Below are 21216 nucleotides of genomic sequence, written 5' to 3' on the forward strand. Positions count from 1 at the left end.
CCCGTATTATATATATTAGCTTTCTCAGTTTTAAGATACTTACAGAAAACATGGTACAATTGGAAATAAGGTTAATGGCAGAGATATCTTCAGATAAAAATACTCATATTGTCAGCTGTCACATTTTTAGAGCAAACAGGTTGAGTCTATAACTCAAGGAAAATAAATATTTGACAACTAGAAATATTACAGTGTTGCCTCCCTGTATGTACAAGAAACACCTCATAATCCTACTCTGGCATATGTTATTATGAAGTACTTCCAATTCTAAGATTTCAGTGATTCCTAAACTGTTAACCCCAGGGTTGGGAGTGGGTGAGCGTAGAAGAGCAAAATTCCTTTATGGCTATTTTCATATTACCAAAAAACTTAAGCTTTTTTCAGTACACAACATTTCCCAAAATTAACTGGAAGATGGACCCCTTGAGGTGATATGCTTCCTCAATCACTTTGTATTCCTGACTATACAGACAGGCACTTGGTAATCTTCAGATGATAACTGGTTCTCTAATAAACAGAGGAGGCTAAAGTGTCCTATGCAATGCAAAGCATTTCAAACCACACAGATGTGCACTGGAATAAGCCAGATACATTCATGGAAATGAAGCAAAAGGAAACAGAAAAGTCGCAAAAAACAAAAACAAAAACCCAGCAGAGCAACAAAGCCACAGTAGTCATGGCTCACCTGGGGATTTGGCTGTAGAATAGGCACTGGAGTAGTGGCCACCCCGCTTTACTGTACACATGCAGTATACACAGAGCAGGAGAAGACAGTAAGGAGAGTGGTTATTCAGCAGCTCTAAATGCGTGTACAAAAAGGGTAAAACAACCTGCCCTACAGAAAGGGGCGGGGGAGGGGGTGCTTAAAGGGGACGGAGCAAATACTGGAATGTCCGAAAAACTTGGTATTTTATAAAGTCTGATGTTCGAGACCATTGTTATTGATACCATGTTTGTTTGTTTTTTTTTGAGACAGAGTTTTGCTCTGTCGCCCAGGTTGGAGTACAGTGGCACGATCTTGGCTCACTACAACCTCTGCCTCCCAGGTTCAAGCAATTCTCCTGCCTCAGCCTCCCGAGTAGCTGGGACTACAGGCACGTGCCACCGTGCCCAGCTAATTTTTTATATTTTTAGTTGAGATGGGGTTTCACCATGTTAGCCAGGATGGTCTCGATCTCCTGACCTCATGATCTGCCTGCCCTGGCCTCCCAAAGTGCTGGGATTATAGGTGTGAGCCACCACACCCAGCCCAATAGACTTAATTACTATAAACAAACCCATAAGAGATCAATATATTAAGATATTTATGGATGTTTTTAATTTTTAAAAATGTGCAGTCAAAATTATGACAAATTTATAGGCTTAGGACCCGCAAGAAAATTAATTATAGGTAAGTGTGACTCTTAAATAAACAAAGTACTACTTTTCAACAATAATCATTGCTATGATTGTATCTCGTGATGAGGGAGGACCCAGTGGAAATATATCAAGTAAATACATTTCTGGGTAGAGTGAGTGCATGTGCTTTAAAAAAATAAGAGGTAATATTAAGAAAATAATTATCCACAATCATAACCACAAAATTAAAAATATACAGTGGTATACAGAGGTCAAAATGTGAAATATTTCTACGCAAATACCAGCAGAATTTAGATCATCAGGCTGTTCCCAAGAAAATGTGTCAGAACAAAACCACACAATTCTCTTAGGAGAATTATTACAACTTGGGGAAACAGACTTAACTTTTGGTTTTAAAAGTCATTTCATCTCTGTTTTTCTCGAACCTGGCTGCATACGAGCCTGGCAAACACTACTAATTCATAAAAATTAGAGAAAACAGAAGGAAAATGATCTGTTCCTTCTATGACCATCTATTCCTTTTCCATTAACTACCTGAGGCTGGTGATTTGCTGCGTCGAGAGGGCCCAGGGCTTTTGGATCCAGAATACTTAACAGCTGAAGATCGAGAATAAGATGACTTCAGGACACGGCATTCTATAAAGAAACAAAAGTATATTAACTTAATCTGGTTTTAATAACAACCAAAAGCAGTTTTACATATAATTGTTTACTGATCAGAACCATTACCTGATAATTCCTCTATTGCTGTTAAACAATTGAACATACAAAGCAATTGTCCCAAAATTACACCTGAGTTTACCTTCAGCCAGACTACACATCTTGGGACTTTGCCTCATTGTACCAGATGGAGCTAAGTAAGTATAGAAATGCCAACGTCCTAACCTGAAACACACAAACATCCACAGCCTAATCTATACCTGTGCAACTATCTTCTTAGTAGCACTGATAGGCAAAGAGTACAATTTTATTATGCTCTCCAACTTCTTGATTATCTTATTTTGAAAGGGTATATGAATCCCCTCCTGAATTACTTTCCATCTTCTCAAAGTATAGAACATCAAAAACCAGGAAAATAGCTTTTCTTTTTTTTTTTTTTTTTTGAGATGGAGTTTGGCTTTGTCGCCCAAGCTAGAGTATAGTGGTGCGATCTCGGTTCACTGCAACCTCTGCATCCTGGGTTCAAGTGATTCTCCTGGCTAAGCCTCCCGAGTAGCTGGGACTACAGGCGCCCACTACCACACCCAGCTAGTGTTCTCTATTGTTAGTAGAGACAGGGGTTTCACCATGCTGGCCAGGCTGGTCTAGAACTCCTGACCTTAGGTGATCCACTCGCCTCAGCCTCCCAAAATGCTGGGATTTACAGGTGTGAGCTACCACGCCCGGCCGAGGAAAATAGCTTTAAACAATAACTGTTCTTTCCATAAATCACCAAATAAAATAATAGAGTACCAGAAGTAATTATAGCTAAGTAATCACTTCTAATTTAAATAATGAAGAACATGAGTTTTGGAGTTGTGCAGATTTTGGATGAATGGATTTGACATTTGTTAACTAGGGGGCCTTGGTTGCAAGCCTCAGGGATTCTTTTCTCAAATAAATTGTGTAAGAATAAAATTTGAATCACAGACTTGTTATAAGGGTTAAATTAGATAACATACTGTCTGTAGTTTACTCTAAAATACTTCAATTTATGCAGGAAGTTTAAAATATGGATTAATTTTAGTCTATACCCCAGGGACAGTAAACTGACAAGTACGTTAATCAGGAAAATACACAGAGGGGAGGCTAGTCAGCATTTGAAAGACTCTAATCAAAACCTTAGACAAAGGTAGCAACTTTTTCTTAATTAGCATTGTGGATGTTAAAAGTATCCAACTGTTGAAGGTGTGCATAGTTTATTAGAAACATCTTAAATGCAGTGCTACTGTTTTATATAAGCAGGATACATAAATATCAAGAGCCAACAACCTAGAATTTCAGAATTACATCCTAGGTTTTAAGAATTGGAGGGCCGGGAGTGGTGGCTCATGTCTGTAATCCAAGCATTTTGGAGGCCAAGGCGGGCAGATCACCTGAGGTCGGGAGTTCAAGACCAACCTGACCAATATGGTGAAACCCTGTCTTTAAAAAGAAAAGAAAAAAAAAAGAAAGAATTGGAACCAGGGGCCGGGCGTGGTGGCTCACGCCTGTAATCCCAGCACTTTAGGAAGCTGAGGTGGGAGGATCACAAGGTCAAGAGATCGAGACCATCCTAGCCAACATAGTGAAACCCTGTCTCTACTAAAAATACAAAAATCAGCCAGGTGTGGTGGCACTTGCCTGTGGTCCCAGCTACTCGGGAGGCTGAGGTGGAAGAATCGCTTGAACCCAAGAGGCGGAGGTTGCAGTGAGCCAAGATCACGCCACTGCACTCCAGCCTGGCGACAGAGATAGACTCTGTCTCCAAAAAAAAAAAAAAGAATTGGAACCAATCCTGTCTCTAACTCTTAATCAAGGATTTTGTTACTTCACTAAGATCAAGTAAACTGAATTCCATGGATTCTGAATGGACCTTTAAAGCAAGATGTCGTCAGAAGCCTAAAAGCACAGAGTTGGGACTTCATGAAGAGTACAACACACATTAAACAACTGACAAAAATAAATCTTTGCCTCCTAATAAATGTGTCTGTGGCAGAATTAAGTCTGAGACCTGCTCATCATAAAATCAGCGTAAAATTTTACCACATAATGGTGTCGGTGTAACATTATTAACAACAACAATAGCAGCAGACACATATTACTATGTGACAGGCACCCTCCCAACTGCATGACATATATTAATTCATTTAATGCTCACGAAACCTTATAAAATAGCCATTATTAATCCCTACTTTGCAGAAGGTTACATAACTCAAGATCAAGAGGGAAGAAATCAACAGCTCTCACCATCTTCTAACTATTGCAGGCCCTGATCACCATCAACAAAAACTACCCCCGTTCCAAGTGGCTTAGATCAATGTACAACATACCCATGAAGCACTGAGTGCAATGCTGTACATACACAGTAAGTGGCTCAACAAATGTTATTGTTATGCATATTAACTTTATAACCTAGAACATATTTAGTTTCAGTGTTTCAACTTTCAAAATGACCACTACTGACATCAAAGAAATATGAAACTAAAGCTCAATTAAGAAAGATGTAAAATACAGATGATATATAAATGCCTATTTTATTTAACCTTAATCACACAGGAATGAGGGAGAGCATTAGCACAGATAACATAACAGGACATTATCTATAATTAAGGACTTCCCAGTGGTATCACCAGCCTGAAATAGGGCCAGTCCAACAAAATATAATATAGAAACTGTCAAATTTGGCAGAGACAAAAAGCAAAATAGAAAAATCAAAAAGAATAGTGAATGACACCCCAAGCTCATGAGTGACTTATATGGTGCAACAAGAGGGATGTTTGGTACCACAGAACGTATCCTTGCAAATTTTAAAAGCTTATGTATTGCTGTATTTATTTGGTAGTATAGTCCTCTAATTCTGGACTCACAGAAACACTACAACTAGAAGTGGTCTACTGTCTACCTAATTTTTTTTAAGCCAACTTTATTCATTTATAAAATTAAAGAGGCAGACCATATCTCTAAGATCCCTCTCCTCTGAAATGTGATGTGTGTAATGATTTTACTTCATTTAAAGAAAAAGCTGACTTTACTATCAGCTATAATAATCAACTACTGTAATAGGTTTAAAGTAATTTAAGACAATAGGGTAAAACAATATTCCCAAAACCAATAACATATGAAATAACTGAGATTATTATTGTCAAATACTACTTGAAAATTCCATATATTGGCCAAAGTCAGGAAAAGAGGATATTTTCATCTCACTCATGAAATAGCTTTGTTTCTAAATATAGTCATATGTCACTTAATGATGAGTATACATTCAAGAAGTGCATTATTAGGCAATTTATTTGTTGTGTGAATATTATGGAGTATACTTACACAAATCTAGATGGGGTAGCCTACTACTCACCCAGACAATATGGTATAGTCTATTGCTCCTAAGCTACAAACCTGTATAAAATGTTACTGTACCAAATACTGTATGCAACCATAACACAACAATGGTAAGGATATGTGCATCTAAATACAGAGAACGTATGGTAAAAATCCTCATGGGACTACAATCATACATGCAGTCCATCACTGAACAAAGAAAGCATCCTTACACGGTACATGACTGTATATAAACAAGAGAGTGTGTGTGTGTGTGTGTGTATGTGTGTGTGTACATATATATATATAGTATTTTTTTAAAGTTTCCAGCTGGGTGAAAGTGGCACAGGCCTGTAATCCCACCACTTTGGGAGGCTGAGGTGGGAAGATCACTTGAGGCCAGGAGTTCAAGACCAGCCTGGGCAACACAGGAAGATCCTCTCTCTACAAAAAATTTAAAAATTACCCTGGCATGGTGGTTTATGCCTTTAGTTCCAGCTACTCAGGAGGCTGGGGAAGGAAGATGACTTGAGTCCAGGAGCATAGTCGAGGCTGCAGTAAGCTATGATCGTGCCACTGCACTCCAGGACAGGAAACAAGAGGAGACCCTGTCTCAATTCAAAAAAAAAGTTGCTACCAAAAAACCCCAATGAGGTTAAAAGACACCTCAGATAATCACCATGAAAAATTATTAGCCTTTTATCTATTTCTTTTTAATATAAATTTCCTTATGCATACACATCACAAAAAATGAACAACTGTTTCATGTTAAACACTATCCATGCATTTAAGGTGGCAGAGCCAACCACCATTCTAAAGAAAGGCATGGAACATTTCAGCAGCAAAACAATGCATTAAGAAAGGGAACTGAATTGCTAAAAGTGAAAACTACTTGAATTACGCATTAGGTTACTCTTTTTCTTTTTTTTGTAAGTAGGCAAATGCTTCCATGTTATTCCTTATTTTCACTGGTTCAAAAATAGTACTGCCAACATCATCTTCCCTCAACATGCCAGACTTCTTAACATGCACCAACTGAGAAGCTAAATTCCAAGCCTTCATTTCATGGGTTACAAAGATGGTCAACGAATTAGCTGAAGAATTGCCTTACCACTATGATCCAGGACAAAGTCATCTTGGGCATAACGGAATTTTTCTGGTCCACATGCAATAAAAACATCGTCATCACCAAAAAAGTCTTGCAGACAAGTAACCTGAGAACAAAAATCATGTCCAAGAAATAAATTAGAAACATTAGACGTGAAATGAAAAGTAAGCAAAATTAAATGAATTTTTAAGCCTCAGCTACAGTACTGAGGTGGAAGAGAAAGCTATGTAATATATCACGTTTCTAAGCACTTTACCCTCACAGTGTACTTTCACGCATTCTCTCGACCTCAGAACAACAGACTGAAGGAGTCATGACATGCATCAATATTCCTGTTTGACAGGTGAAGTCAAGGACATACACGCAATGGTAAGTGGTTTTCCCCACAGGTTCCCCACGGAGGGGTGGTAAAGCTGGCATTCATGAAGACCTCTGCTCTCAGTGTAGTGTTCTTTTCCATACTGCCCTTCTTCCCTCTCCTAACAACTCTACTTCCCACTGTGTGAACTTGGGCATGACTTCTCTGTACCTCTGCTACCGTACTCTGGGTTGTTTCGAGGATTAATATATAAAAACTGCTTGGAACAATGCCTAGCCTGTGAGTGCTCAACGTGTTTGCTCAGCCCATCACCCCTGCCACCATCATTATCAAGATCAAAGGAAGATCTGCCATGAAGCTAATGAGGCTTAAGCTTCAGGGATCTTCCAAGGCCCTGTGTCTGAATATGTGGTCTCAATTTATTTCACATTCTTTTTTTTTTTTTTTTTTTAGACAGAGTCTTGCTCTGTCGCCAGACTGGAGTGCAGTGGCACAATCTCAGCTCACTGCAACCTCCACCTTCTGGGTTCAAATGATTTTCCTGCCTCAGCCTCCCCAGTAGCTGGGACTAAGGTGCATGCCACCACGCCCAGCTAATTTTTGTATTTTTAGTAGAGGTGGGGTTTCACCATGTTGGCCAGGAGGGTCTCGATCTCCTGACCTCATGATCCGCCTACCTCAGTCTCCCAAAGTATTGGGATTACAGGCTTCAGCCACCATGCCTGGCCCCATTTCACATTTTTACTTTCTTTATTTTTTTTCAAAAACCACCCACCCTCCAGCTCCATACTGTATCCATTTCAGCTCCACGGAATCTGGATCTATCCCAGGGAGCACATTCATGCATTTATCCCAGTGGTGACCAGAAGAACCATTTTCTAGGACTTTGGACACAGACAGGCTCTATTTTTACCAGTTTTTCAATGGTACATGTGATAAGATTTCTTTTTAAGAAGTTATTTATTTCCAATAAAGTTAGGGAAAAGCAAATATTGCTCTGGTACTTGGACAATCTCAATATTCCTTAAGTTTTCTTAGTCACTATTTAGCTTTTTGTTGGGAAAAAATAGGTCTTACTATAGAGCTAGGAAACAATGCTCCAGAGAGAGTAAAGTAAACTAGATACAATGTAGATGGCTCAGGTTATAGTACTTAAGTGACCCAAATGATGTGCCTTTTTGCAAGGCCAAAAAGTTGACTGTACACACAGTAAGCAGAACAGGCACAGAGACTGCCTGATTGCTCCAGTTCTCTTCAAGCAAGATGTATGTGGCTTCTGTATCTCACTGAAATGGCTCTGGCTAGTGTCGGGGGCCTTGAAGAATTGCATTTTTCATTGTTCCTGTTCTATCCTTGTTAGTGTTAGCACATGCCCCTTCACCTATGCTAGAATTCAGGGAGTCATGCTTTCTCCTTTCCTCATCAACCACTCACATTTAGGCCTTTTTACTTCTTACATGGTTTGCAAGCGTCTCTATTTCTACTCCTTGGTTCCTTCTCTCTTACCCAGACTCTTGACATTGCCCTGCAACAGGTTTGCTGACCTCCTATCTTCCACCGATTCCTGGTATCTGTCATTCCCGTCTACACAGGTATCAATATATTAAGTCTCTCACAGGAATGACTGGGTGACCACATATCACTCAGCCCTCAATGGCTTCATGACAAGCTAATGCTCCTTCTAAGGGCGCATTCAACTGACCCTCAACCTTGTCTTTGCCATTTCTTCTGTTCACGCCACAGCAACATCAAGATGACTTTGGGTTGCCTGCCCACACAGTGCTAGTGGGTTGTTTGTTCCTTCTGAGACAAGGTCTTGCTCTGTCACCCAGGCTGGAGTGCAATGGCACAATCTTAGCTCACTGCAGCCTTAACCTCCTGGGCTTAAGTGATCCTCCCACCTCAACCTACTGAGTAGCTGGGACCATAGGTGTATGCCACCATGCCTGGCTAAATCTTTCTCTTTCTTTCTCTTTCCTCCCTCTCTCTCTCTCTTTCTTTCTTTCTGCAGGTAAGTAGAGATTAGGTTTCTGTATGTTGCCCAGGCTGGTCTCTAACTCCTGGACCCACGTGATTCTCCCACCTTGGTCTCCCAAACTGCTGGTGTTGTATTGGTTTTTTAAAAGCTTTTATTGAGCTGTAACTCACACACCACACAATTCACCATTTAAGATACACGATTCAATGTCTTTTAGTATATTCAGAGTTGTGCAACTATCACTGCAATTTGCTTTGGAATATTTTCATCATCCCCAAAAGAAACACCACACCCATTCACAGTCACTCCCCAAATTTACAAATCTAGAATTTAGATTTGTAAATTCTAGTGACTTTATGTATACGGAACCATAAGATACGTGATATTTGGTGACTGGCTTCTTTTACTTAGCATGTTTTTAAGGTTTATCCACGTTGTAACATTTATCAGTGGTTCATTCTTTCTGTAGCTGAATAGTCCGTGGTATGGATATACAACATTCTGTTCAATTCTTTCATTAGTTAAGGACATTTGGGCTATTTTTAACTTCAGAGCTGTCTCTTACCACCATTCCTGCCTTTCCTCACACTGTTTCCCAGGCCTTTCTCACATCTATCTATCCATCCATCTCTCTCTCTCTCCATGGTCTCAATTCTGTTGCCCAGGCTGGAGTGCAGTAGCATGATCATGGCTCACTGTGCAGCCATGGGCTCAAGTGATCCTCCCACCTCAGCCTCCTGAGTTGCTGAGACCACAGCCACCCTACTTGGCTATTTTTTTTTTGTAAAGAGACAGGATTCCCTATGATGCCCTATAATTTGAGTTGCCAGGAGTTCAAGTCGGTCTCAAACTCCTGGGCTCAAGCAATCTTCCTGTCTTGGCCTCCCAAAGTGTTGGGATTACAGGTGTGAGCCACCACGCCCAGCCTGACCACGCTTTAGTGCCATGACCACCAGGTAGGCATGGGTGTTCTCTGTTCATCATTCCCTTGGGTCTAGTAGAGTTCCTGGCTTTGGTAGGTGCTTGAAACATGTTTGCTAAATGAACTGTGGCTCAGTGTGGGCTTGCTCCTATTGGAACTGAGTTCTCAGACACACAATAACTTCTCTGGGTGAGTGGTACAACAGCTACATTATCCACTGCCCTCACCACCACTTACGTTTAGGACTTTCTAAGTCTAGGCATCAGTTAACCTCTCTGCATTCTCTGTCTATATGGTGATATGTAGTATCTCAATCCCTACAACAATCCCATGAGGTTGATACTATTATCATCCCTCATTTATAAATAAGAAAACAGATCTAAAGAGGGAAACTTGACCAGACACAGGTAACAAATGAGAACCCGGCCACACAGACCCAAGTCCTCCACTTCTGCATCTCTGCTTTCAAGGTGACAGCATGCTGCTTTCCCATCTGAAATCCCACAGGTCACCTTTCTACTTACAGTTCTTACTCATTTTACCTTATCTGTAGTCATTGTCTTGTTTTATAGTTGTCTATTTTATATTTCTGTTTTATTTTTCACATACCTATATTCAACAAATGGTTCTTAAATGGAATTGAACCCAGTTTTACTTTTTTGGCCAAGTAAAATGTATCTAATAAAGTTTAATACAATTTTTTTAAAAAGGGAGATTGCACTTTGTTGCAATTAATTTAGCATGAATAACTGAATTTTAAAAAATATACCTGAATGAATCTGTTTGAAAAAAAAATCAGTTAATGTTTAATTGATTTTATTACAAGGAAATATTTCATCTGGTACTAAATTAGTTGGCATTTGACTAGAATAAATGACAGTAAATAATCAAGTTACTTACTTGTGGAATAAAAGCATTTAACAAGTCTTAGGAACATAATATACCAAAGAGGTAATTTTTTTTTCCCATAGAAGTTTATTTAGTTTTCAATTGACCTTTTAATGATTTCACCTGTCAGTTTAAGTTTGGATTCCCAAACACAGTGTAAGTAAGATGTGTGCCTCCCTTTGATTCAGGTTCTAGTCATTGAATGCCTATTTGGTTAAGCAGTTAACCAAATTATACAATTTCTTTTCCTCTTTCTGTTGCATTGGCTGGAGTGCAGTGGTACGATCGTGGCTCACTGCAACTTCCATCTCCCAGGCCCAAGGGATCCTCACATCTCAGCCTCCTGAGTAGCAGGGACTACAGGCATGCTGCACCATACCTGGTTAATTTTTGTAGTTTTTGTAGAGACGAGGTTTCACTATGTTGCCCAGGCTGGTCTCGAACTCCTGGGCTCAAGCAATCTATCCGCCTCAGCCTCTCAAAGTGTTGGGATTACAAACGTGAGCCGCCACACCTGGCCACAATTTTCAATTAGGTTCTGATATGCCTCAATTCAGTCATTGCTACTCACAAAGAAATAATAGCTATAAAGTGAATAAAAGATACAACTGAGAAACAAAACATGTCTCAGGTATACGTGGGACAGGGACATGTCTCACAAGATATTAAACAACTTCTGCCTCCATTCATTCAAAGTGTTTTTAGTGAGCACTGGTTATGTGCCAGGCACTATTCTTGGTGCCACAGGATACATGAGTAAAGGAAGAAGAAAAGAGACAAAAATTCTCAACCTCATTGAGGAAGTGTGAGAAGTGCATGATAACCAAAATGCATAGGTAAATGTATGTCACAATAGAAGATAAAGAGCACAGAAGGGGAGGAGTGAATGCAGGGGTTGGGTGCTGCAATACTAAAGAGGGTAGTCAGGAAAGGCTTCATTGCAAAGGTGACACTTGAACAAAATACTGGAAGCAAGTCACATGAATATCTGAAGGGAGAAGTATTCCAAACAGAGGGAAAGAAATGTACAAAAGTCCTGTGGAAATATCATTAAAGAACACAGTCTACCAACAGCTCCCTAGAATAATCATAAAATGGGCTGGATGCAGTGGCTCGTGTCTATAATCCCAGAGCTTTCGGAGGCCAAGGCAGGAAGACTGCTTGAGCCACACCACTGCACTATAGTCTGTATGACAAAGCAAGACTCTCCCTCAAAAAAACAAAAATAAACAACTATAAAACGGATAAGAAAGATTTTACCTTATTAAAGCAAAGCATTGGTTTGGTTTATGAGCTGCATGGAAAATACAAACATTTTTTAGATAATGTAAATAAACAGAATTGTAAGCAAATCAATCTTATTTTTATGCTAAAATTATATTTGTATATTTAACAATACTAGATCTCTTTAGTCTAATGGAATCATTATTTGCCCATGCTTAATTTCACAAGTGTATGGGACTACACACATACACAGATACACACATACACACACATTTTGAGACACTGTTGCACTCTGTCACCCAGGCTGGAGTGCAGTGGCATGATCACAGCTTACTGCAACCTCAACCTCCTGGGCTCAGGTGATCCTCTTACTTTAGCTTCTCAAAGTGCTGGGCACATGGGACACTGTGCCCAGCCTGGGACTATGTATTTTAACTGTTCCTAGCAGTGGCCCAAACTCAGTTGATACTTTTTAATGTAGAACATCTGACAAAATGCCCAGGATCTGATATAAACTAAAATAACTCTCTCTCACCGAGGAGAGCCACAAAAATTTGCTACTGTACATTCATTCATTCAAACATCAATCGAATGCCTACTATAATATGCCAGGTATTAATGAAAGACAAGAAGCATACAGTCTAGTGGTGAAAATGGACAAGACAACTAATAATTACAGTTCAAAATGTTATAATAGGGTGAATGTTATACCAGATGAACACCCTATTATGGGAATAAAGGAACACTACTCGATAAAAAGAGAACCCATAAAATATTTACTACCTTTAAAATAGCTCATGTTTGGAAACTAAGTTAATTCTTCTATGTTTTACAACATATTCTGTGTTCTTTAACTCTGGTAATTTGTTTGTTCCTTTTATCTTTAATTTTTTAAACTGGGGTTTAACACTGAGGTATGGGCCAGGTCACTAAATCCATCTCAGGAAAAAAAAAAATCAATACACATCTCAGAATCATTCTTAACGAGGGTGAGGAAAAGTGTATCAGTTCAGAAGGCCTCTTACTGTTTGCCTTTAAATTCTTTCTACGATGCAAGGAAGAATTAACTCTTCCAGAAGCTCATCAGGAATAATGGATGTCATGTGGCCTATGAAAGCAAGCTATACAAATGAGGGGAAAGCAGTATTTCTGCTAAGGTGCACAATTAAAGCAATCACTAGGATCTAATGGGGAAACATCCAAGTGAGAAATAATGTATTTATAGGAGCACATCTAAGCTTTCCAAGTGAATGAAGGCCACTTAAAACAGTAATTTTTTATTCTTCAGTAGATAGATTAATTAGGTTAGGGTGAATAGGTGCCAACCATAATTTCAGTGCTATTTCTTAATAGCTTGCCACAGTCACTCTTTTTCTTTCCCTATTTGGTCTCTGTTAAAAGATACAAAAACACGTGTGAAAGAGGCTTGAGGTCTGATAAAAAAAAAAAAAATACTATGCATTATATGGTCTGGCTCTGTGTCCCCACCCAAATCTCATCTCTAATTGTAATCCAAATTGTAGTCCCCATGAGTTGGAGGAGAAACCTCTCGGAGGGTAATTATATCATGGGGGTGGTCCCCCACCCCCATGTTGTTCTTGTGATAGTGAGTGAGTTCTCTCCAGATCTGATGCTTTTATAAGGGGCTTTCCCCACCTTGGCTCATTCTTCTCCTTCCTGCCACCATGTGAAGGAGGACATGTTTTCTTCCCCTTTAGCATGATCATAAGTTTCCTGGGGCCTCCCTAGCCATGCTGAAATGTGAGTCAATTAAACCTCTTTCCTTTATAAATTACCCAGTCTCAGGTATTTCTTCATAGCAGCGTGAGAAGGAACTAATACAATGGATCTTTAATAGCACAATAAACCCTTTCCTCAAAATGAAAAAGGCAGAGGACATACAGAGATAATCTTCCTTCCTTGGACACTGACATTCTGAACCAGAGTGTGGTGTGTTAGGGGGTGAAAGTAAGAAACACAAGACTGACACCCATTTCCTGACCCACTGACACTCTTTGAAAATCTTGTGTTTCTTACTCTTTCCAGAAGTACACAGCAATTAGTGTCAAAGTAAGGTGGATTTCTCTAAGACCCCTTCCTGCTCTAATATTCTAAATATTTTAGTTTCTTAAAAGAGCTATTATTTATATTATAGGGGATTCCTTTTAGAAAAGTTGAAATACATTTTTCTGAGAGAGAGAAAAAGGAACACTATTTTAAGTGGCTACATAATAATGTCTATTTTTTATTTCTTTCTGTTTAAGTTTTAGCTTTGTATGTCTTCAAAAAAATCTTCAATGCCCCTCTAAATACAGGTGCTTTCTCAAAACTCTAATTCGATCAAGATAGACATTATCATGGAAGTTAACTACCTGGTTTTGTGTCTGGACCTGTCACCCGACTGAGCACCACACACGCAGTCTTGTTCATCACTATAATTCCAGCATTACATAGCACCTAGCATATAGGGTTTGCTTAATAAATTTCTGTTGAATGAATAATGATTGAAATGCATTGAGGCCGGGCACGGTGGTTCACACCTGTAATCCCAGCACTTAGGGAGAACAAGGCAGGCAGATCACTTGAGCTCAGGAGTTCGAGACTGAAGAGGGTCTCTAGAGATGGGCAACATGGAGAAACCCCATCTCTCCAAAAAATTGAAAAATGAACCAGGTGTGGTGGCTCACACCTGTGGTCCCAACTACTCAGGGGGCTGAGGCTAGAGGATCACTTGAGCCAGGAAGTGGAGGCTGTGGTGAGCCAAGATTGTGCCACTGCACTCTAGCCTGGGAAACAGAGCGAGACTCTGTCTCAAAAAATAAATAAAAAGAAAAAAGAAAATAAAAAAAATGCCTTGAGTCCTACTTTCTCCAGGTAGCCCTCTCTAGAGGGTTCGTCTCACATTCTATGGATTCCTATCAAGCCATTATAATGCATGGTAGTCCTGGTTCCCAAATTTATGATGTTAGTTTTCTATCCCAAGATAACCTATAAATTGTTTGAGCAGACCAGTCAAACCTTACATAGCTCCTTATAAAAGATATAGTAAATACTTGGTTGATCAAATTTTGGCCCTAGATACCTTAAAATAACTTTCTAAAAACGGATCTTACATCATGTAAGCTCTTTCAAGAATTAAATCACTTCATTATTTCAGGATGATTTGAGAAAAACTACTTGTGAAATCTGCTACTGCAACAATGTGGCAGGGGGGATTTAAAGCAATGCAATTTGCAAATACACTCCACATTTGGTGCTATTCAGAGACTTGAGGTTGCATTAAATGCGAGTCTCTGGAGATATTTTCCAAGCCTATTTTATTGACATTTTCCGAGATCTGATAAAAATTCAAAAGGAACATCACTGGATCTCAGTGAGAGACTAGTTTAAACTGCCATCTACTTACCTAAACAAAGTAAAGGTGAAAATCTTAGCACTCTTGAAATGTCCATCTTTTGGAACAAGGACCACATTTTATGGAAGACATAATGGGAGGATGGATATCAGGAATATAGAATAGATCAGCATTTTTTTATGGCTTTTCTTTAATTTTAACTGTGTGTTGGGGGAGGGGTGTGAAAGAGAGAGAGAACAAAAATCCCTACCTCCTGCTAAAATTAAATGCTTTCATTATCAGAGTTCAGCTAAAAGGTTGTCTCTATCTAAGAGTAGTTAAAGAAGCAAAATATTTCTACCTTGCTTCTAAAAAGGATTTGAAGGAACTCAGAAAGGAAATTAAGTAAATGGCTTATTTTTGAAACAAAAAATATTATATAGGCTTTTAATAAAATTATATTGATATGCTTTGTTTTTTTTCCCTAATAAATGGTCATGTTACAAGTCATAAAATGCCAAAAGGGAGATGCATTTCATTTTAAACCCCCCAAACAATATTCTACTATATGTTTTCTATAATGTAAGCAAGCAGAAATGCAGCTTTTTTAAGATGCAAAGAACATACCAATAATGTTAACATGCAATAAACGATGACCTAAACTCTGCCTGAGCCATTATCGTTATTTCTGTTGCTGGCAGGAGACATTTCTTTTAAATAACTGCCCATTTAGATACTTGAAAGCTATCAAATCAACAAATTAACTACATCATAACTAATATCATTCCAGATATGACTCTCTTCCACTCCATTTTTCTTTAACAGTTCTAACACTAGGATAAAACTTTTGCTTCAAATGATTAGGGAGGCCAGGTGCAGTGGTTTACATCTGTAATCCCATCACTTTAGGAGGTTGAGGTGAGGTGAGAGGATCACTTGAGGCCAGGAGCTCAAGACCAGCCTGGGCAACATAGTGAGACTTTGTTTCTACAGAAAATCAAAAAACTAGCTGGGCGTGGTGGTGCACAACTGTGGCCCCAGCTACTCGGGAGGCAGAGGTGGGAGGATCACTTAAGCCTGGGAGATCAAGGCTGCAGTGAACTGAGATGGTGCCACAGCACTCCAGCCTGGGCAAGAGAGTGAGATTCTGTCTCAAAGAAACATTTTTTTCTAAATAAAAAGTAATAATAAACAGGGAAATCATATCAGACATAAAGAAAAGTCCTTTGGTCCTTCCAAAATGCTAGTGACAACAACCCCAGAAAAACAAATTCACAGATCAGTAAGCAGAGGCTGGGATTCTCCCCATTTCTTTACCCTTGGCCCAGAGTACAATGAGCCTAAATAGCCCTCTTTGTTCCCAGTAAATGTTGGCTGGCCTACAGTAAGGGAAGGACCCTTTCTACAGCAAGAAGAAAGCCACTTAGAATAGCAGTGTTTTTCAGCTTCCTGTAAATTCATTCAGCCAGGCACTCAGGGACCATGTGGTTGCCATGGAAACAGAACTGAAGCTAAAAGATGACAGTTCTTACAGTAAAGGGCTTCTCAATGGCATCTGCAGACAACTCCCTACATTTGGTTTGCTTCCTTAAAGAAAAAAAAAAGACGGGATCTAATCTTTTCTCACTGCAACCTTCTCATAATAATAACTATTCACCAATTAAGATCAATCATGGTATACTGAGACCAAATATTTGGCTTCAGGAAGTGCCTCTTTCTATCAATAGGATGAAAAGGCTTTAAAGAATTCAGAGATACTGAGCTTCTAAATATATTCTGGGAAGAGGGGCCATAATCACCCTTCCTGTAAAAGAGGTCATTTCTATGTCAGACTGCCCCCTACTGAGAGCCACGCCCTACCCCCAGTCTTAATTCCTATAGGAAAAGGTTTCAAATCATTCTGGAGCTTTCCACCAAGAGAAGGCGGCTGACACTGTGGGGGCAGAAAGGTGATTCCCATCATAAGGGTCAGGGTAGACACTCCTATAACAAAAGACAAGTTAACAAAAGGAAAGCATAACAAATTGATTTAATCATAGTTTTACATGATACAGAAGCCCTGGGAATAAAGACCCAAAGATAGAGCCATCCACTTTTATGCTATCGGACAAAGGGTATAACATAATGCTAGTAGACTGAGGTACAGAAACTCAGCAATGCCTGTCTGTTCAGAGTCTTCCTGGACTCTCTGCCTCTCTGTGCCACAGTCCCTCCTCCTGGGTTTGGGGTAGGACTCTTTCTGGAATGCAGATCTTATGATCTACTATCAAACAAGGTAGGTCAGATAATTTCTGTATGGTCAGTTCTTACAGAGAAAGGTCGGGGGAAAGTCAGAGGAATATTTTTAGGTTTTATGGCTGGCCTTGGGAAAAAGGGGTTCTGTTTTCTACAACCCACTTGGGGAAAGGGATTCTAGTTTCCATGGCCTGCCTGGGGTAGAAAGAGGGGTAAGAGATCAGAGGGCAGAGCAAGGTCAGAGAGAAACTCTGCTTCTCAGGCTGCTTCTGAGGCCGACGCTTTGGGGTATTGTGTTCTGAGCCCCAACAGAGCAAAGTTTTAGAACTCAGGTGAAGAAGTCAGAAGAAACCTCCTGAGTCAACGATCATGAGCTTTAACTCTGAAGAAGCTACAGTGGAACGTGCTCCAGCAGATGTGGCTGGAACTTAAATAAATGCTCTCTGAGACTCAGTCATCTTCAAATAACAAACAAACAAGCAAACAAAACAAAACAAAATCATAAGTGTTACAGAAAGGAGAACCCAAGCAAAAGGTGGTAATTCTCTAATCCAAAATTTTCTATTTCCAACTTGGAATGGGAATGGGAACAAGCATGGAATACCTAACTACGCAATGACACAATGAATCTCACGTAACCCCCAGGACTACCTGTCAAGTGGGCACTATCATTCCCATTTTACAAAAAGAGGCTCAAAGCGGGTAACTTGTGCAGTCATACCGCCAGTAAGAGAGGGGCTGAGATTTAGACTCTAACTTGGAACATGTTCTTTGTACTTGACCACATACTGTCTCCCTAAAGAAGTATTAACAGTGTAATTTACAATCTATAAAAAAGCGTAACAGGGCTTATTGAGGTAAGTCAGATAATTTTTTATACTTGTCTAAAGCCCAAATAACCAAACCATTTTTCCATGTCTTACTTTCATGGAGTAAATGAATGGCAAATATGTAAGCTTATATCTACGATTTTTTTTTAAGGATCAACTTCTAAGTAATACTATAAGGTCAGTACAAGTTTAGGCCAACCTCCTAAAAACCTTAGGGAATACTGAATATGTTTTGTAACTGATATCTTCAAACAAACTGGCTAGTTCTTTAAAAACAAATTGCAAACACAAGTTACAATCGTGGTTTCATTAGGTTGGTGCAAAAGTAACTGTGATTTTTATCATTACTTTCAATGGCATAATAGAATGGGATCCATTTGCTGCCAAACTGGAAATTCTAAGAGTATAAATATATATTAATAATATTATGATCTTTAAAATTTTTAAATAAATGCAAAATGTGCAGCATTTTTCAGGAACTGATTCTCTATACATAAAAATAAGATTAGTCAACCCTTTTGGTGTCTGTTTAGCATACAGTGACCACATCCAGGTAGTTAAGACCCTTGGAATCAAGACTAAGAGAACCATCAATTAAGGACGTATGGTTGGTTAATTCTATACTTACTTTGAAAATAAATCACTTAATTCTATACTTACTTGGGAACACACCAACTATTCATCACTAATAGCACAGACACCATGTTCTACTACAGTGGGACTATTTAGGTTTCTAGGAAAAGTATCACTATCAAAAAAAGAAATCTTGTCTATTTTTATTTCTTCTTAATAAAATTATTTTCCCTCCATTGGCATCGTGTATCAAAAGACACACTGTGGCCTAGTGAGATGGCTCATGCCTGTAAACCCAGCACTTTGGGAGGTGCAGATGGGGGGAATCACAAGGTCAGGAGTTCGAGAATAGCCTGGCCAAGACGGTGAAACCCCGTCCCTATTAAAAATACAAAAATTAGCCGGGTGTGATAACACACGTTCGTAGTCCCAGCTACTCGGGAGGCTGAGGCATGAGAATCGCTTGAACCTAGGAGGTGGAGGTTGCAGTGAGCCAAGATAGTGCCACTGCACTACAGCCTGGCGACAGAACGAGACTCCGTCTTAGGGAAAAAAAACATGCTGTATCTTGTATCAAAAGACAATCCTAATCTCCATTTTAGCAGCCCCTACACCAACTTCTCATTTGTTGCATTTAACATTTGTGAGCTTAGGGAGAGATATTTCTTTCAAGTTTAGGAAACTTAAGTGTCAAATAAGAGTTGAAAGTTAGAGGCTTTGATTAGAAAGAAAGAAAAAAAAAATTCAGTTCCCAAATTTCATACTGCCTAATGACAAAGTTCTCTCTGCTAATTTCTCAGGTTTAAGCTGTGGTCCAGCAAAGTGAGTAGATTACAATGGACTCCAAAATCAGTGGGGCAGTTCCATGCTGCAAACAAGATTTTGGTTTGTATAGCTGCATCTGTTTTCACATGAAAAGGAATTGAAATTTTCATCCTGAAACTAACATAAATCTTACAAGAAAAGCAATAATATTTTTTTTTTCCCCAGAGCAGCCTTCTTAGTAGATGAAGGTCTCACATCTACAGCCGAAGAAATCCTCTGAATAAGTTACATGCCTGTGGCTATTCAGAAACGAAAAGCATGCCGTCTGTCTGAATTATTTATGGTAACATTTTAAAAGTGAAATTGATATTGGCTGAGGCATACACCACAATTAAATTTTCCTGTTTAAAAGGCACCTGTTCCTGAAATACAGCCAAAACTTTTAAGCTAACATATGTTCAACCGATTTGCAAGTTGATAGAACAAATACTTAGTTTAGAAGAATTCAAAGCAAGATAGTTCATCATTTAGATTAATTGGCCTATCAATGCCTACTCTAAAAATAAAAATACCCATAGAAGGGTTATGACTGTTGGTTGTGCACCTCTGCTCCCATTTATGTGGAACTTCAGAATGAAGGTAGAAAACTTTTTGTTTCATTTTAAGGTAAGTCACATATTTAATTCAGGATTAAAGAGTTACAGCAAATAATTCCCAACCCCAGAATTAACAAATATTTGGTCATGTCTACTTCAGATCCCTTTAACATACGGAAACAAAACATTACAAAGTGAAATTCTCTTTTGTTCCTGGTCCCCAGCCCCAGTCCCCTGCTTCCTTCCCCACCACCCCAGGAAAATACTATCAAGCATTTGTCATATATCCTTCCAATTCATGTTTTCAGACCTAATATTATAGAGGTACGTGTCCACAGACAACCAGGAATATTATTTATTATGTTTCAAAAATTTTATGTAAGTTGTATCATACTGATTATGTTTTCTTAAAATTTGCTTTTTTTCACTAAGTATTGATTTTTAAACCTAAGCAGTTCTTAGTTTTTCTCACTCTCTCCTTTTTGGCTCACTGATCTTATCCTCAAACTTTTGCTTTTTTTTTTTTTTTTTTTTTTTTTTGAGACGGAGTTTCGCTCTTGATACCCAGGCTGGAGCGCAATGGCGCGATCTCGGCTCACCGCAATCTCCGCCTCCTGGGTTCGGGCAATTCTCCTGCCTCAGCCTCCTGAGTAGCTGGGATTACAGGCACGCGCCACCGTGCCCAGCTAATTTTTTGTATTAGTAGAGACGGGGTTTCACCATGTTGACCAGGATGGTCTCGATCTCTTGACCTCGTGATCCACCCGCCTCGGCCTCCCAAAGTGCTGGGATTACAGGCTTGAGAAACTTTTGCTTTTAAAAGATAATTCTATCATTAACATTATTACTTTTCATAAACTGCAAAGATAAATTCTTTATACCCATAATACTTCCAAATTCTTGCAAATGCATGCCTTTCTCAGAATGTTCAATTTAGTGTATATGTTATAACCATTTTAGTGACCAAACTTCTTTGATGGAGGAAAAGATGTCTGAATCAATTCATTCCTTGCCCACAGACTTCATCTCCAATTACGAAAAAGAAATGTACAGCAAATGCTTGACATTTGGGCCTAGATATTTATG

At 39.2% G+C, this 21216-nt stretch overlaps 1 protein-coding gene across 7 annotated transcripts in view; it reads right to left on the reverse strand.

Annotated features, from left to right (window-relative positions):
* DCLK2 (doublecortin like kinase 2) overlaps positions 1–21216 on the reverse strand; it is a 188684-nt gene that overhangs the window by 57783 nt on the left and 109685 nt on the right. For 4 of the 7 annotated variants that reach the window (XR_010345363.1, XM_064383831.1, XM_064383832.1 and 1 more), the window contains exons 3-5: positions 6470–6572; positions 1894–1995; positions 686–736 (exon numbers count right to left, since the gene is read on the reverse strand). Coding sequence is in view for 5 of the 7 variants with exons in the window: in XM_064383831.1 (XP_064239901.1) it covers positions 686–736; positions 1894–1995; positions 6470–6572 (256 nt within the window). In the remaining 2 variants the exon portion in view is untranslated. The remainder of the gene's footprint in view (positions 1–685; positions 737–1893; positions 1996–6469; positions 6573–21216) is intronic. The other 3 variants (XR_010345364.1, XM_064383834.1, XM_064383833.1) reach the window with 1 other exon arrangement.

The sequence above is a fragment of the Aotus nancymaae genome, unplaced genomic scaffold (genome assembly GCF_030222135.1).
Source record: "Aotus nancymaae isolate 86718 unplaced genomic scaffold, 86718_ANA_hifiasm-v0.15.2.pri h1tg000033l, whole genome shotgun sequence".
NCBI lineage: Eukaryota > Metazoa > Chordata > Mammalia > Primates > Aotidae > Aotus > Aotus nancymaae.